This window comes from Acomys minous, assembly GCF_964271855.1.
Source record: "Acomys minous genome assembly, chromosome: 12".
NCBI classification, from domain to species: domain Eukaryota; kingdom Metazoa; phylum Chordata; class Mammalia; order Rodentia; family Muridae; genus Acomys; species Acomys minous.
In genome coordinates, this window is record NC_140493.1 from 66,071,274 (window position 1) to 66,089,303 (window position 18,030).

Genomic DNA, 18,030 nt, shown 5'->3' on the forward strand with positions numbered 1-18,030 from the left:
GAGGAGGAGTGTTCCCTGCCCCCTTCTTCTCTAGCTTGAGTCACCTGAGCTTCATTTCCATCCTCTTCTAAAGCAAGGCTGCCTGGACCTTCGCTACCACTGGACAACAGCTACACTTTGCTGTATTATGAGGGTCAAATGAGACAGTATATGTCAAGTACCTTACACCATGAAAAACTCTGCCAGAAGCTGTAGCAACAGCAGATGTTTTGTTCTTAGGGCCTTACTGTGAGCACTAAATTTCAAGGGATTGACACCCTCTTCTGTCCTGTGTGGGCACCAGACATACATACAGTGCACATACATACATGCAGGCAACTCTCTCTCTCCTTCCTTTTTTTTTTTTTTTTTTTGAGACAAGGTTTCTCTGTGTAGCCTTGGCTGTCCTAGACTCGCTTTGTAGACCAGGCTGGCCTCGAACTCACAGTGATCCACCTGCCTCTGCCTCCCGAATGCTGGGATTAAAGGCGTGCGCCACCATGCCTGGCTTTTTTTTTTTTTTTTTTTTTGGTTTTTAAAGACAGAGTTTCCCTGTATAGCCTTGGTTGTCCTGGACTCACTTTGTAGACCAGACTGGCTCCTACTCTCAGAGATCCACTTGCCTCTGCCTCTTTGAGTGCTGGGTCAAAGGTATGGGCCACCATACCTGGCTACTGATATGAATTCTTAAATTGAGATTGTCACTGGTTCATTTCCTTAAACCCTATTTATATTTTTAAATTGTTGATGCTCAACATTCCAGTAAAGTTAGTAGCTGCTTTTAATTTAGCCAGTTCAGGTGGGGCAGCAGGTACAGGACATAGGAACTATTATGGTGGCTTCGCCAAGACATCAAAAATGGGTTTTATGTCTTTAGGTTTCATCGACATATTTTCAGAGTCAAAGGAGGGTCTTGGCATTCACTCATCAATGATACTGCGCTTCCTGCATCGCAATCGGATCTCTAGCGTGGTGATTCCCTACCCAATGTTGGACCATTGCAATAACATGTGCACCATGCGATCGTCAGTTCTGAAGGAGTCCTTGGATCAGCTGGTACAAAAAGAAAAGGGTATGTGCAGGAGAGAGGCTCCTGAAAATACTCTCCTATTACTTTTCTAGTGTTTATAATAGCGGGAGCCAGTTCTTCTGCCTTTATGTCTGAAAATACATAACCAGTTTGTAGTCTAAGCATGTTCTCCCTGTCTCCTTCCCTTTGCTTGTCTGATGACTTGAGTTTGGTCCCCAGAATTTGTATAGAAAACAAGATACAGTGGTACACATCTGTAATCCCAGTATTCATGAGAAGTACAGACAGGGGAATCAGCTAGACGCTTGCAGGCTAGTTAGCCTGAGTATCCAGTGCAGCAGCAGAAACAAGAGAAACCATGCCTCTCAGAAGGGTGGATCACAAGAACTGACCTCCTCATGTGTGCTGTGATGCACATTCAGACCCACCTTCACTCATTAAGGAAAAAAAAAGTTAAGACTCTAAAAAATTTAAAGTTTCTTCCAGCAAAAATATAAGCAGTCAAAATAGACATTGTAGGAAAAAATATATTTTCTATCATATTAATGTAGTATTTGGCTGAGTTTTGTTTTGGTAACTGTTCTTGTTCAGTTAACTCTTTGTCCCATAGCAGCAAATACCCAAGTAAATATTGGTTGTTATAAGTGCATATATTTACACTATAAATAAATGTATAAACAGTATATGACTTGATTTAAAATTTAAAAAAAGACTATTAACTCTGAAGAAAATGGGAGAGGTAGAACCAGAAAATACTCAGGAATTTAAGTGGCTTAGAAAGCCTCATTTGGACCAGCAAGATGGCTCAGCAACTGAAGGCATTTATATGACCAAGATTGATGACCTGAGTTTCATCTCAAAAACCCACATAGTAGAAGGAGAAAAGCGACTCTTGCAGTTTGTCCTCTGACCTCATCTGCACTGTGGCATGTGCTTACACATGTGTGCACACACACAACCTCAAATAAGTAAGTAACTAAGCAAATAAATGAATAAATATGATTAAAAAATAAAAGCATAATTGAAGAAATGTAAGTGCAAAGTATCCTTCCCTTGCCGTGACTTTGACGTCACAGTGTAATTAATGAGGAGGTGGGGCAATCACTGCACAGTGGGTTCTTTGGAAGGAGATCACTGTTGTTTTATAAAACAGGATTTCCATTGTAGCCCCAGCTGTCCTAGAACTCGCTCTGTAGACCAGGCTGGCCCTAACCTCAGAGATCCCCCTGCCTCTGCCCGTCAAATGCTGGGATTAAAGTTGTGTGCTGCTACCACCTCCTGCCTGGAAAGAGATTTTTAAGGAATGTTAGGTTTTGGTGCCAAAGGGTTAAGCAAGTCTTTGTTAGATATTTTTAAATGATCATTTTCTTTTTCTCTTTGTGAGGTAGCTAAACTCTGGTATTTTCATACAGAAAGTCCTGGAGATCTAGCCAGAAGCCCAGAGATGGATAAACTCAAGTCAGTTACAAAGTGCTATGCTTATATAGAAACGTCCTCAAACCCTACAGACATCTACAGGATGACAAATGGAGAAACATCGTCCTACTGGCAGTCAGATGGTAGTGCCCGCTCACACTGGATACGGTGGGTAGTACATGTTTTATTCTTTCAAAATTTAGAATGTGGCCTGGAGAGATGGCTCTTCTCAGAGGTATGAATAGAAATCACCGTCTTGTTTCCTCTTAGCTAACCTAAGAGAAAACTTTTTAGATGCAGTTCAGAATTGCATTTTGGCCAGTAGAAGGATTTAATAGAATGTTCATGTTACCCATTCCTGCCTATACTAATAGCTTAAAGGTAAAATATAAGATTATACTAACTGAGTGGTTTTGCAGAGCTGTAAGGAAGCCATACAGCCTTTGAAACACATAGCTGGCATCTCAGGTTAGTTGTTCAGAAATCCGTCTTCACATACACCAAATGCAAGGTCTTAGAGATAGGTTTGTGGCCTAGCCATGGCTGGCCATGTGAACACTGGTGTCTCTGTGCTCTGTTTTCCAGTCTGAAGATGAAGCCCGATGTTGTGCTCAGGCACCTTTCCATTGCTGTGGCTGCCACGGACCAGAGCTACATGCCACAGCAAGTGACAGTGGCTGTGGGAAGAAATGCCAGTGATCTGCAGGAAGTACGAGACGTGCATATCCCCAGCAATGTCACTGGCTATGTGACGCTTCTAGAAAATGCCAACATCAGTCAGCTCTGTGAGTCCAGCAGATGTGGGTATGAGGGAGGAATGGCAGTGATTTGTTTTAAGCCTTAAGAAGGCCTCTGAAAGTTGTGAGATTTGATTCGTTTCTATTTCACCCAGAGGGGGCTAAATCATTTTATCTACTAAGTAATTCTTAATACTATAGAAAAACAATAAAGCCTTTTTTATAATTAAAAATATATTGTTATTTTCTTACTGGAAAATTATCAAATATGGACAAACAAAGAATATTCAAAATTTTAACTACACAGAGGTTGTCAAATCACAGGTGTTTGGTGTGGTTCTTCCCAGACTGCCACTTGTGTTTTTGAGTTTGTGTGTGTGTATTTATTCATACATACACATAAACGCACTTTTAAAAAAATTATTTATTTAATTTCTATTTTATGTGCATTGGTGTGAGGGTGTCAGATCTCTTGGAACTGGAATTACAGACAGTTGTGAGCTGCCATGTGGGTGCTGGGAATGGAACCCAGGTCCTTTGGAAGAGCAGAGCCATTGAGTCATTGAGCCATCTCTGTAGCCCCACATCAAAGCACTTTAAAATAAAACACTAGAATTGTATCTATTTGAATATAGTACACATAGCATTTCCCAAAGATTGTAATATTCTGCTCACACTCTTGTATTTTTACTGTTGCTTTTTTGTTTGTTTTTTTAGACAGGGTTTCTCTACATTGCCCTCGCTGTCCTGGAACTCTCTGTGTAGTCCAGGTTGGCCGCAAACTTATGGAGATCCACCTGTCACTGCCTCCCAAATGTTGGGATTAAAGGCATGTACCCCATGCCTCAAATTTTTTTGTATTTTTTGTTTTGAAAAAAAAAATTTTGAGACAGGATCTCACTATGTAGCTCAGATAACCTGGAACTCATTGTATAGACCAGGGTAGCCTCAAATTCACAAATATCTTTCTGCCTCTGCCTCTGGAGTACTGAGATTAAAATTGAATGCATCACCATACTGGGCTCTTATATTTTTAATGTGTTGTCATCTCATTTTGTGATAATGCCTTTCTTTTTTTTTTTAAAGGATTTTTAAAATGTCTCAATTCTAGTGTACCCTTTGCTCTTAGTCATTTATGTTTTCTTTTTTTTTTTTTTTCCCCAAAGCAAGGTTTCTCTGTGTAGCCCTGGCTGTCTTGGAACTTGCTCTGTAGACTAGGCTGGCCTTGAACCCACAGAGATCTGCCTGCCCCTGCTTCCTGAGTGCTGGGATTAAAGGCATGTGCCACCACTGCCTGGCTATTTTCAATATTTTTTTTATTATATACTTGTTCACACATAGCATTTTGGAAATAACAGTTTTGTGATTTTTTTTTTCTATCCTTATTTTATGTAGAGAGCCAGGATGCTTCATGTCTTGCCTCATTTCTTCTGATGCTTTTCTGGACTAAAAAGGGCCTGAGGCCTGAGGAGGTGGTGGTGGTGTCTTTGTGTCTTACCCCTATACAAAGAAGTCATTAAGCTTGTAGGTAGAAGCTCCCTGCCTTAGGCTATGCTACTCTTTCCTCTAAGTTGTGTCCTCAAAATGTCTTCCCTCCTCCAGCTGCCTGAGCAGCTGTGACATCTGAAAATGAGTCATGTCTGCATCCTCTGTTTGGACTTGGTTGTTAAAAGATATTCTCACAGCTGTCTATGAGCCAGATACTGAAACTGCAAACTCTAGAAAGAATTCTAGAAATGCCAAATCACACATTCAGTGAGAATTTAAAAATTTCCTGTAAATGTCAAGGTTCATTAAGTTTTGAAGAAGTTTTATTATGCATCACTCCCAATTTTACACATTTTTCTTACAATTTCTCAGATTTGTCAGTGCTTTTGAGACAGGGTCCACTGTACACATCATTTATTCCTGTCATCAAAATATATCTTAACAATTTTCCATTTTGCCTTTAGTTGAGAGCCTACCATTTGCTGCTGAACCTTTAACAACGCTAATCAAATGCTGAACGTGTTGTTTGTGCTCGACAGATGTCCAGATAAACATAAAGCGGTGTCTTAGCGATGGCTGTGACACTCGGATCCACGGCCTGAGGGCCGTTGGCTTCCAGAGAGTTAAGAAATCTGGAGTCTCGGTTTCTGATGCCTCTGCAATATGGTACTGGTCTCTGCTGACATCTCTAGTGACAGCTTCTATGGAGACAAATCCCGCCTTTGTCCAGACAGTGCTGCACAATACTCAGTAAGTCACTCTGGGTCCCACACATCAAGGTGCTCTCTTCCAGCCTCCAGGGAGCACCCTGACTAAGCCTGCGTCAGGGCTCAGCTCCACTCCCTGATTGATGTCCTGACTTTGTAGACTGAAGAAGCGTCTGTTCCACCCTCCTGTCCTGCTAACACAGTTCCTCCACTGTCTGTCTTCATTAGCTCAGTAGTTCCTGCCCTGAAGCCATCCGCACTGTCCCTACTCCTCATACATTGGGGACAGTTGCCCACATTTATGTAACGTTCACATGTTGGCTCTTATTTTACCTGCAGATACTTGTGCTTGTGTAAGGCATCCTCATTTTGTAGGTGAGGATCTAGTGCTCATCCCAGAGACACACACAAACAGGCAGAGATAAGTCAATTTGAATCTAAGTGTTTGAACTCCTATATGTGGAGCTCTTTTCACTAGTAAGTTCAGTCTTTTCAAGGATACTAAACTAGTTTATTCTCTTGTTGAAGGGCCCCCACCAGTCAAGTAGCAACATGTAGAACAAAAGCTACAGCTTCCTCCCAGCACTGGGGACATGTTGGGGAGTGGGGGGGACAGGGGGCAGGTACTGCAAGTTTGAAGTTGACTCTAGACTTCATGACCAGTTCCATCTAGACAGAGGTACTCAGCAAGCCCCGGTTTTAAAAAGGCGCTTCTATAGTAATGAATTGCTAGTGTATTGCATTTGGGCTCAATGGCACAACACGCCATTAGAGTAGCTGCCATGTATGGGCCTGAAGGAGGTGTCTGGTCTTTGTTCTCCAGGCTGATTTTGAGATTAGTATTATGAAGTACAACTTGTCAGCAAGCGACACTGCTGGCAGTGCTGAGTATGGACTGAGGGAATGCCAGCTTCCATACTTCATTCCTGTCTTAAAATCTTTTTTTTTTTTTTTTTTTGGCTGTCAGATAGTCTTTTATTGAAATATTTTCTCGTTGCTTCTTAACTAGCTGGGCATTCCACAGCACCACTGTTGATGTCATCTATGGTGTCATGAGGGTGTTGGCTATCCACATTGCAGCCCAAAGACTGCGCAATACCCAGGATCTCCTTAAAGAAAGCTCTCTGACTAAGGACTGGTGCCGCATCTGCCTGGCAATATTGACAGTCCCATCAAAAATGATGTTTCCACTGTGTTTAATGTTCTTCTGCTTCTTCCTGTCTCTCAGTGGCTCCTTGAGGGCTCTGATGATCAGGGCAAAGGCAGAGGGCACCGCCTCAATCCCCCGGACTGCTAAAAACAAAGCAAACAAATAAAAACCCTCTAATCTAAATAAAATAAATAATAATGGACTAGAGAAATAGCTCAGTGGTTAAGACTGCTTGCTGGTCTTACAGAGGAACCTAGATCAATTCCCAGGACCTACCTCAGGAAGCTCAAAGCCACCTGTAACTCCAGGGCATCTGACACCCGCTTCTGGTCTCAGGCACTGTTCTTTTTGTGTACAAACACACAGAGATATACCTCTCTGTCTCTGTCTCTTTCGCTCGCTCACACACACACACATGCATATGCATGGACACAAAAATGAAAATTAAATCTATAAAAAAAAGATGATCAATTTTAGATTTTTGAGGGTGAGTTCTTTGTATGAGATAAGGTCTCACCGTGTAATCCAGGCTGGCCTCAAATTTGTGATCCTTGGCTTCTAAAATTCTGGTGTGAGTCACCATGCTTGGCTTTTGCTGATTTTGGGTGTTCCTAGCATTTCTTCAAGTGTTTCATGATATACTCACGTACTCAGTGCATAGCTAGCACTCAGTAGTCACTCATTACATATATTTAAAACAAACACTAAGATTAAAAGACCAAAGGCCACATCAGGCACAGGAAACATGATGTGTTGATCTGCTTAGGGATCAATAACATTTGTGACACACTTTAGGTGCTATAGACCCTAAGATCCTGGTATAAAACATACTTTCCACTAAATCCACAGGGCTCTATTTTGGGTGCAGTTTCCCTAAGTCTGCATCTTTTGTTCTTAACACTTAGCATGAGTTCCCAGGAAGCGTTTACACAGTGGGATAGAACTTTTCCAAAAAGAAAAAAGTGAAACTGCTTAGCATATGACTCCTAGGGACACAGGTTGAGTTCATATTGTGCACCAGGCTCTCCACAGGAATACTCTCTACCAGGTGAAGAGTTTGTGCGGCACAAGACTTGATGCTGCACTTTTGTCTAATGTGCCTGACTTTGCTCTGATTGCACACATTACTTCTCTAGGAAGGCACTGCAGCACATGCCACCGCTGTCCCTCTCTCCGGGATCTACAGACTTCTCAACTTTCCTCTCTCCCAATGTTCTGGAAGAAGTGGACAGCTTCCTCGTGAGGATAACTAGGTAAAATTAAGGATGCTGAGGTGAACAACTTGTGTGATGTAGAGGGCATATATGCTCATTTAAGAAAAACTCAGAAGACTACTGAAAATGACTTGTTTTTAGTAACCAAAGAGAAAGTAAAACAATCCATCCTAATTGAGTTAATCCTGGTATACTTCCAATATCATGTGACTTTAAGAATTGGGGTGCAGAGGAAGTTGGCCTCTGATTCATTTAGAAGAGATGTGTCCAAGTCTAAGATGCAATCCTCTCAATTATTTCTTCTCCCCGGCCTGTGGCCTTCAGTTAGAGTGTGCTTACATGCAGAGCTAACAATCCTTGTTGCCCATAGACCTGGGAAGGAGGGTGCCTTGGTAACTAACTTTATAGACAGGAGCACTTGGTGTGAGGATGCTGGGCTTGGCTCTCCTCAGTGAGTCCTCAGAACACCAATCATTCCCTGAGATTCACAGGTCGATGTAAGTTTCTGTCGTGGTGTGTTTAGAAAGCCAGAGAAATAGAAAGTGACAGGTCTAATAGTTTTCATGCCTCTCAAGAAATACACCCTCAGCTCTGTGTCCAGCCTAGCTCGTTCTAAGGACTCCTGATGGAGCTAGCTGCAGAAGTTCACTTGTCTTTGGCTTAATAGGTTGCTTGGGATTATTAAAGTTTCAAAGGTGAGGATTTAATTTTTTGGCCCTTGGGTTGATTCTGCTTTTTCTTACACGATCTAAAGATTTTGAAAACACATTTCTGGTAAATATCCAGGATCACACATGGCAGGTTAATTTTACTTACAGGCATTAATTGCATGGGTTTGAGCTGCCTTGTTTTCTTGTATTTTAGGAAGTGAAAGTTTTTTTTGCTTGTTCTTTGTAGCTGCTGTTCTACTCCAGAGGTAGAACTGACTCTTCTGGCTTTTGCACTAGCAAGAGGAAGTATTGCCAAAGTGATGAGCTCTCTGTGTACCATCACTGACCACTTGGACACACACTACGACGCCTCATCCCTCATCTCATCCATGGCATCTGTCAGGCAGAACCTGCTCCTGAAATATGGTAAATGACCTGGGCATGATGGAAATGCTAGCAGCAGACAACTCATAATGCCACCTTTTCAGGTGCCCTTTGGCCTCTTTTGGTCATTCTGAGTAGTGTGTAGATGGTGGGGGTGGGGGGTTTTGTAATATTGGTACCCTGGTCCCCGGGTGGGTACATCTGATTACTAGCCTTTCTCTAGAATTGGCAGAAGGAGGGTATCTGTGGGTCATTTATGGCAAGTTGGCAGAAGAGGACACCCAAGTCCTCTGATGGTTCTTGGATTTTCTAGTACAATGACTTGGATCTGGTAGCTATTTTGAGCACAACCATCTTTGATGAAGTTCAGGTATGTGTCATTGTGTAGGTAAAGAGACTTGGGAAGTTGGAGTAGTTCTCATTTGGAGGGAGGGATCTCACTGGGACCTGGTGTAGAGGAATCATTGCCTCAGAAAGCTCCTCTCTGCATCCACACCATAGCTGCTCAGAGACACATGCGCTGGCCATTGCTGTCTCTGCCTGGGCCCATCTCAGCACTTTGTAAATGATCAAGTATGAGGCCGCCAGTACATCTCAACCCAGTGCCCATAAAGCTGTTCACAGTGATTGCAACCTGGCTTCAAGGAACAACATATTTGCCATACCAGCCTCTAGTGGCAAATTTTTATTCTATAAAATTGATTGTATTCTTATGATTGATTGATCTTATCCTCTTCAATATTAAAGGCACTACTGGGATATTCCTGCCATAATATTTGTACAACATAATACAGCTTTGTGATTTACTTTATGTTTAACTTAAAAAATAATTTACTTTTATTATTTATGAACATTGATGTTTTGCCTGCATGTATGTCTGTATGCGGTTGTTGGATCCCCTGGAACAGTAACCATTTCTCCAGCCCCTTATGTTTAACTTTTAAAGTCAGACAATTGTCTTATGAGCCCAATTTCTCTCTACACTAGCAAAGTGTCTGGAGAAACAGTGGGGCAGGAGCAAGCATGGCTGAGTGGGAACCTGAGGTGGCATCTAGAAGCTGAAGTATTTTCCAGAAATATTTGCCATTCATATTGGAGTTGTTAGGAAAAGGAGCAAGGAGAGAGGAGGATTATGGCAGGGACCACACATGAGTAACAGTGATTAGTTAGAGGTTAGTGGGTATCTGCTATTTATTTGTTTACCTTAAAAATATTCTATTTTATGTACATTGGTGCTTTGTATGTGTATGTGTATGTGTAGGGTGTTGGATCCCCTGGAACTGTGAGCTGCCATGTGGTTGCTGGGAATTGGACTAGGGTACTCTGGAAGAGTAGCCAGTGCACTTAACCACTGAGCTATCTCTCCAGCCCCTTACTTTTTGATTTAAAGATGAGGTCTCACTAAGTAGCTCTAACTGGCCTGGAACTTGATATGCAGGCCAGGCTAGCCTCACACTCAGAGAGATTCATCTCCCTCTGCCTCCTGCGTCCTGGGAGTAAAGGCATGTGCCACCACTTCCAGCTTATTATATTATTAAAAACAATAATTTTTCAGTTCACTGTAGCAAAATTTGATTTTTTTTTTTTACTTCTTCAGAGTTTCAAAATTGGCCTAGATTTATTTATTTTTTATTGATTTATTCAGATTACATCTAAATTGTTATCCTATCACTGTATCCTCTCATTCCTCCCTCCCTCCCGCTTTCACCCTATTCCCCTCCCCTAGGTCTATGACCAAGGGAGATCTTCTCCCCCATTATATGGTCATAGGCTATCAAGGCTCATCTTGGTAGCCTGCTTATTTTTTCTCTGAGTGCCACCAGGGCCTGGATTTATTTTGGGGAGTCAGTTCTCTCCTTTCTCCATGGGCTTCAGGGATTGGCCTTAGCTCTTTAGGTTTGCATCCAGTGAGCCATGGTACTACTCTCCTGGAGATAATTTAAAGACAGAAGATCTAAAACATTATGTTTTTAAATACAGAGCCAATAAAACTGATTTTGGGCTTTAAAAAGTATCTTAGTTATCCTTCCATATGTTGAACCTATTGTGTTGATCTATATATTGTGATGTGTTTTGCTTCTGAAAAGTGATTTCCCTAGAGACTTCTCCGAGATACAAGCTTACTCAGAGATACAGGCTATGCTTTTTCTCATTCAGGAAAGCAGATAGAGGTAGTGTCAACTTTTGTTTACTATTGGCATGCTATTTGACCTCTTATTTATCTGTTTAAAGTATTTTAGGATTTATTTTTATTTTTCTTTAATCATGAATCTGTGTTTGGGTATGCATACATGATGGCAGGCACCCTCAGGCTTAGGAAGAGAATATTAGCTCTCCTAGAGCTCTAAGTTTAGACAGTTGTGAGTCGCCTGATGTGGGCTTGGAACTGGGCTCAGGTCCTCTGGAAGCCCAGTATATAATACACTCTTAGCTGCTGAGCCATGTCCAGGCACCTTCTCCCCCAGTTTTTAATAAAATTACATTTACTTGTGTGTGTGTGTGTGTCTGTATGTGTGTCTGTATGTGTGTCTGTGTATCTGTCTGTCTGTGTGTGTGTGTGTATATCTATGTGTATATGTGTATGTTGGTGTGTGTGTGTTGGTGTGTGTGTTGGTGTGTGTGTGTGTGTGTAAGTCAGAAACAACTCAGAAGAGTCAGTTCTTCTTTCCTTCTTGCACTTTGTGGATCTTGAAGATCAAATTTAGGTCATCACACTTGGCAGCATCTTGCAGGCCCCTATTTTGCCTTTTATCCAGGTAAGCTTTTAGCAATCTGGGTGGGCATAGGCTGTACATTGCGGCCAATTTCATTTTGTGTGGGTGGACCTAGCTAAAAACTTGCCCTGTTTTGTCTTTGGACAGGTAAGCCTCTCCAGTTGACTCTTCAGGCTTGTGATGTTAAAGGAAAAGAAGACAAGTCAGGCCCTGAAAACCTCCTTGTGGAGCCATGGACAAGGGATGGTAAGCGCTAGACGGCCCGTCGCTAGCATGCAGAGAGCATGTCTGTGTGCGCTCACACTCTGCCTTGGAAATGTTTACGTGTTGGTGTTTTGGTTTTATGTGTGTATATAATTTTTAATGTGTATTAGTGTTTTGCCTGTATGTATGTATGTATGTACACTATATGTGTGCCTAGTTAAAGGCATCATACCTCCTAGATGCCCTATAAATTGTTGTGAGCCCATATGTAGGTGCTGGGAACTGAACCTAAGTCCTCTCTCTGTAAGAACAGCAAGTGGTGATAATTGGAAAGCCATCTCTTCTGTCCCCTGTATGTTAGTGGGGTTTGTTGTTTTGAGCAGGGTTTCACTATGTAACCCAGGCTAGCCTCTAACTCAAGGCAGTCCTTTTGCCTCAGCCTCCTAAGTGCTGGGGTTAGAGGCATGAGTCACCAATGACATCATTCCTCACCTCAGGTTAGCAGCAGTGACTTTTGTACAGTCATCTGGTTCAGGTGTTGTCTAATGGCCTGTAGCTGCATTAAGTATTTGACAGCCTGAGGCTGTTCAAAATTGAAGTTTTAAAAAAGCCAGGACTGGACAGGCAGTAGGGCACACCTTTAATCCCAACACTTGGGTGGCCCACCGATCTCTGTGAGTTCAAGGCCGACCTGCTATACATATCGACAGCCAGAACTACATAGAGAGACCCTCTCTCAAAAAAACAAAACAAAACAAAAAACCAACCAGACAAACCAAAACAACCCAAGGACTCATCTTCTTGGAATAGAAAAAGTGACTGCATTTAATTGTCTTTAAGTTAGGTGGACTTTCTGTTGAGTTGGTTTGAAGCACTGAGAAAGGCAAAGAGTCCTTAGCACTGTACCTGTGATAAGTTTTTAAGAGCAGCTGGTCTGGCACTGAGGAGTTTTAAATGGTGTGGCCTTGTTGGAGGAAGTATGTCCTGGGAGCAGGCTTTTGGATTTAAAAGCCCCACCCATTTCTAGTTTACTCTCCGCTTCATGCTTGTGGTTCAAGATATGAGATCTCAGCTTCCTGTTTCTGCTGCCAGAAGCCCTTCGTCTCCAGCACAGAAGGGCTTCCCTCTGCTGTAGGCTCCTTTCCCCTGGCAGGCTTGTCCACGAGCCTTTTCCCTGTCTGTCTTGTAGTCACTTGGTGTGTGTCTTACGTGTGTCTCTTTTCTGTTCACTATACTGCTTTGAGTCTTAATGATTCAGTAAAGTGGAATGTCCTAGCTGATTTAAGCACTAACTGGCCTGGCCTTCCTGTTCTGGATTTGGTTTTGTGTGGATTTCCTCAGAACCTGAAGGCTTCTGGTTTATTCAGCATTGCCTCTTTCTTGTTTCCTGTTTCCTATATTCGTTTTCAGCACCAGTGGGGCTCCCAGTTGCAGCTCCTGTCCTTTGGTGACCTCTTAAGCAATAGACTTTGCACAATCTGGTTCCTTACACTGCTGAGCAGCACAGCCACCACAGCGAGCTTTCTTTCACTGCACTCATATCCTCCACACTAAAAGCCATAGCAGGCCGTCTGCCACCCAAACATGGGGGTGGAATAGGATATTGGAAGGAAGTGGTGGCAACTTTTTGCCCCTTTATTGTCCCTTCATGCAGCAAAGTCAAAATGGCTTTGTCAAAGATCCTCTGCACTTTACTTTAAAGAACTGGAATTTTTGTCTGTATTACATGTGGAAGTAGAATTTTTTGGCATCAGAATGTGGACGTTTTTGGCTTAATTTAATTTTCAGAGAGAATCTTGCTATCTTGCCCTGGATGACCTCAAACCCAGGATCCTCCTGTCCTAGCCTCCCACGTGATTGCTGGGACTACAGGTGTATTATCTGGCTACTTTACAGTATCCCTCGCCTGCTTTACAGTATCCACCACCTGCTTTGCAGTATCCCCCACCTGCTTTGCAGTATCCCCCACCTGCTTTACAGTATCCCCCACCTGCTTTACAGTATCCTCACCTGCTTTACAGTATCCCCCACCTGCTTTACAGTATCCTCACCTGCTTTACAGTATCCTCACCTGCTTTACAGTATCCCCCACCTGCTTTACAGTATCCTCACCTGCTTTACAGTATCCCCCACCTGCTTTACAGTATCCCCCACCTGCTTTGCAGTATCCCCCGCCTGCTTTGCAGTATCCCCCGCCTGCTTTACAGTATCCCCCACCTGCTTTACAGTATCCTCACCTGCTTTACAGTATCCCCCACCTGCTTTACAGTATCCTCACCTGCTTTACAGTATCCCCCACCTGCTTTGCAGTATCCCCCGCCTGCTTTGCAGTATCCCCCGCCTGCTTTGCAGTATCCCCCACCTGCTTTGCAGTATCCCCCACCTACTTTACAGTATCCCCCACCTGCTTTACAGTATCCTCACCTGCTTTACAGTATCCCCCGCCTGCTTTGCAGTATCCCCCGCCTGCTTTACAGTATCCCCCGCCTGCTTTACAGTATCCTCACCTGCTTTGCAGTATCCTCACCTGCTTTACAGTATCCTCACCTGCTTTACAGTATCCCCCACCTGCTTTACAGTATCCTCACCTGCTTTACAGTATCCTCACCTGCTTTACAGTATCCTCACCTGCTTTACAGTATCCTTACCTGCTTTACAGTATCCCCCACCTGCTTTGCAGTATCCTCACCTGCTTTACAGTATCCCCCACCTGCTTTACAGTATCCCCCACCTGCTTTACAGTATCCTCACCTGCTTTACAGTATCCCCCACCTGCTTTACAGTATCCCCCACCTGCTTTACAGTATCCCCCACCTGCTTTACAGTACCCCCACCACCTGCTTTTACAGTACCCCCAACCTGCTTTATATTGTGTGTTTTCAGTACTCTTCAGTCTGGAATTTTTACATTGCCTTCCCTTATTTATAAGACATATTTGCCAGCCTGTACCTTGCCTGATTTGAATATTTATTATACCTGGATTGTTTGCCAGCCATCTTTCCTTTCTTCCCTCTTTACCTTGACTGGGTGAATTTTTAGATTTGGACTATGGTAGGTAGATTTTCTGTTGTTGTTGTGGTGGTGGTGGTTTAGAGTGTGAGGTATTGACAGGAGCCCTCTGCTTCTCCTGGAACTCCTCACATAGCTCTGGCTTTCTAGAAATTTAGGCTCTGTATGGATTTTTTACTCAGCTGAAGAAATGACCTTGGAGAGCCAGCACAAGAGGAATGGCTTTCTCTCTTCCCTAATTGAGCAGTAAAAGCTCTTTCAGGGGTATACTTCACTTCCTCCTGACTGGGATGTTTCAGTTGTGGGCAAATGCCACTAGAGTACCCAAGAATGCTCAGGGAAGGAATCTTGACATTTGAGACAGCTGATGTTCCTAAAGTTCTGAATGGAAGTTACTGCCACAAATGCTTGCATCTTCAAGGATAACTGGAGAGACAGGTCTATTAAATCCTTTAAGTCTGTCACTGGTTAATTTTTTTACTCCTGTCATTGACAAGTAATGATCAATTGACTGGGAAAGGTAGTACACACCTATAATCTTAGCATTCAGCAGGCTGAGGCAGGAGCATCAGATATTCAAGGCCAGCATAGGCTATGTAGTGAGAGCCTGTCTCAAAAAAAAATTGAATAGCAAGACAAGGAAACACAATATATTTTTTAAATAACATTATTTATTTATTATTTATTTATACAGTATTCTGCCCACATGTGTGCCAGAGGAGGGCACCAGATCTCGTTGTAGATGATTGTGAGCCACCATGTGGTTGCTGGGAATTGAACTCAGGGCCTTTAGAAGAGCAGTCAGTGCTCTTAACCTCTGAGCCATCTCTCCATCCCACAATATTTATTTTTTAGTGTGTATGTTTATACATGTAAGTACAAATGTGTGAATACAGACACACGTGCCACAGCAGGCATGTGAAGTCAGAGAACATATATACATATATACAATATAATCCTTCTTAAACACACACACACAGGCGCACAGGCAGAGGCAGGCGGATTTCTGTGAGTTAGAGACCAGCCTGGTCTACAAAGTGAGTCCAGGACAACCAAGGCTACACAGAGAAACCCTGTCTCGAAAAACAAAAGCAAACAAAAGGCACGCACACACATACACAGTTATTTTGGAGATGGAAAGGTCACTGTGACTAAGAGCACCTTCTGTTCTTGCAGAGGACCAGGGTTCAGTTCCAAGCCTTAGAGCACCTGTAACTCTAAATCCAGGGATTCTAATGCCCTCTTCTGGCCTCTGTGAGCACCTCTGTACATTCAGGCACCCCTCCAAACACATAAAGTTAAATAAGTAATTTAATTCTTTAAAAGTATTTATTTTGGCCTGATATGGTGGCATATCTTTAATCTCACCCAGTAGTGGAGAAGCAGAGACTGACAAATCTCTGAGTTTGTGGCCAGCCTGTTTTACACAGTGAGTTCCTAGCCACACCAACTAGGCTACATAGTAAGACTGTCTTTAAAAAAAAAAAAAAGGTCAAGGTTGTGGTTGTGCACTCCTTTAATCCCAGCACTCAGGGGACAGACTCAGGCAGAAGTCTGAGTTCAAGGCCAGCCTGGTCTACTGATTGAGTTCTAGGGCAGCCAGGGCTACACAGAGAGACCCTATCTAGAAAAAAAAATAAAAGAAAAAAAAGCCTTTTTACAATAAATTTCCATAACTAGGTTTATCCAGGACTCTGAGAACAATTATAATTGTCTGAGTGTATTGCTCCTAGAATTGTGTGCATTTCTGGCACCATGTTTTCTTAAAATTTTAAGCAGAATTGCTATTTGATGGCATCAGTTGTAGTTTTATGGGGTTTTGCCAATATACTACTTCTTATCCCTGATAAAAATCAGGTCATGTGACAATCTGTGAGTTAATGAAGGCCCCTTTGTGTTCTTTTTTTGTTTGTTTGTTTTTCTTTTTGTTGTTGTTGATAACATATTTTTGCATTCTCTAGTGGAAACCCAGAGTCTTTGAGTGCTTGTGTTACTAAGCTCGGGTTTGGAATAAGAACATGACAGGGGAATGGTTGAAAGCAGGCCAGGGTCCTAGAGGCATAGTTCACGTAGCATTGACGTGAGCAAGTCCATGCATACACCGCTGCACCTGGGTCTAACAGCAGATCTTGTTGTGTGTTGAGAGATAATTTGCAACCAAATAAAAAAGTATATGATTCTCATATAACTGCAAATGAATACATCAGACTTTTTAATAAAGGAAAGAAGGCCAGGCGTGGTGACTCATGCCTTTAATCCCAGCACTGGGGAGGTGGAGGCAGGCAGATCTCTGTGAGATCAAGGCTAGCCTGGTCTGCAAAAGGAGTTCTAGGCAGCCAGGGCTACAGCCAAGGAAGGAAAAAAAAAAAGAGGAAGGAAGTAGTATCAGCAGTTTAAAGGAAAATTCATAAAACACGCAAAGACCAATAGGAATGTTGGGATTTACTTACAATTAGTATTCAGCTACATCTCTATAGAATTTTTTATTTCTTTTATTTTTCTTTTTACATATTTCTTTGGGTAAAAATCACTTGCATTACCATCAGTATTCTTCTTACAAAATTATAAAACAGCTTAGAAAAAACTCAGAATGTGTTAGACAGGGCCCCTAGTAATCTCTTTCCCATTTCAGTGTCTTTCCTAATCTTTCCTGACAGAGTGTTCCAGAAGCCAACTAACCTGACCAGTCTCAGCTGCTAAAGCTACATGTCTTCTATCAGCTCAGTCAGACATTAGTCATGGCTTTAGGGATGATTCAGGAAGATGATTGATCCTACAGTACCGTTGGGGGGGGGCAGGGGAGGGGTGGTCCTTATCCAGTGCTCTTAGTGTCTACAGCTTCATTGCAGTTCTTAGAGGTGTTAGGGAGGGAGTCACATCTGTCCAGAGGTATTGTTTTTCCAGTTGTCACAAAGGCACCAGATAGGCAAACAATCTGGTAAAATAGAAGTTACCCTTGCTTTTGTTGATACTAGATTTTGGGACTGCAAAAATGACTCCAACATCCTAATTTTCTTTTTCTTAGGTTTTCTTACAGAGACTGGAAAAACCAGAGCAAGCACTATTTTTTCTGCGGGAACTGAGTCTGCTTTCCAAGTTACTCAGATCAGAATTATGGTAATTTTCCTTCTACTTTGTTTAAGTAATGGTACTGCTCTTCCAAAGTGAATTAGGAGCTGGGGAGATAGCTTAGCAGTTAAAAGCAGTAAGTGCTCTTCCAGAAGACCTAAGTTCCATTCCCAGCACACTCATGATGACCCACCATGTGATACCAGGCATACATATGGTGCACAGACATATGTGCAAGCAAAATGCCCACACACATAAAACAATAAGAAAACAAATTTA

General features: G+C 42.5%; 1 protein-coding gene across 3 annotated transcripts in view; it reads left to right on the top strand.

Moving 5' to 3' along the window:
• Positions 1-18,030, top strand: part of ZZEF1 (zinc finger ZZ-type and EF-hand domain containing 1) — a 124,141-nt gene that overhangs the window by 20,597 nt on the left and 85,514 nt on the right. For all 3 annotated transcript variants that reach the window (XM_084751296.1, XM_084751295.1, XM_084751297.1), the window contains exons 3-10: positions 857-1,051; positions 2,422-2,593; positions 3,011-3,210; positions 5,190-5,400; positions 7,644-7,760; positions 8,619-8,797; positions 11,617-11,715; positions 17,708-17,799. In XM_084751296.1, the coding sequence (XP_084607422.1) occupies positions 857-1,051; positions 2,422-2,593; positions 3,011-3,210; positions 5,190-5,400; positions 7,644-7,760; positions 8,619-8,797; positions 11,617-11,715; positions 17,708-17,799 (1,265 nt within the window). The remainder of the gene's footprint in view (positions 1-856; positions 1,052-2,421; positions 2,594-3,010; positions 3,211-5,189; positions 5,401-7,643; positions 7,761-8,618; positions 8,798-11,616; positions 11,716-17,707; positions 17,800-18,030) is intronic.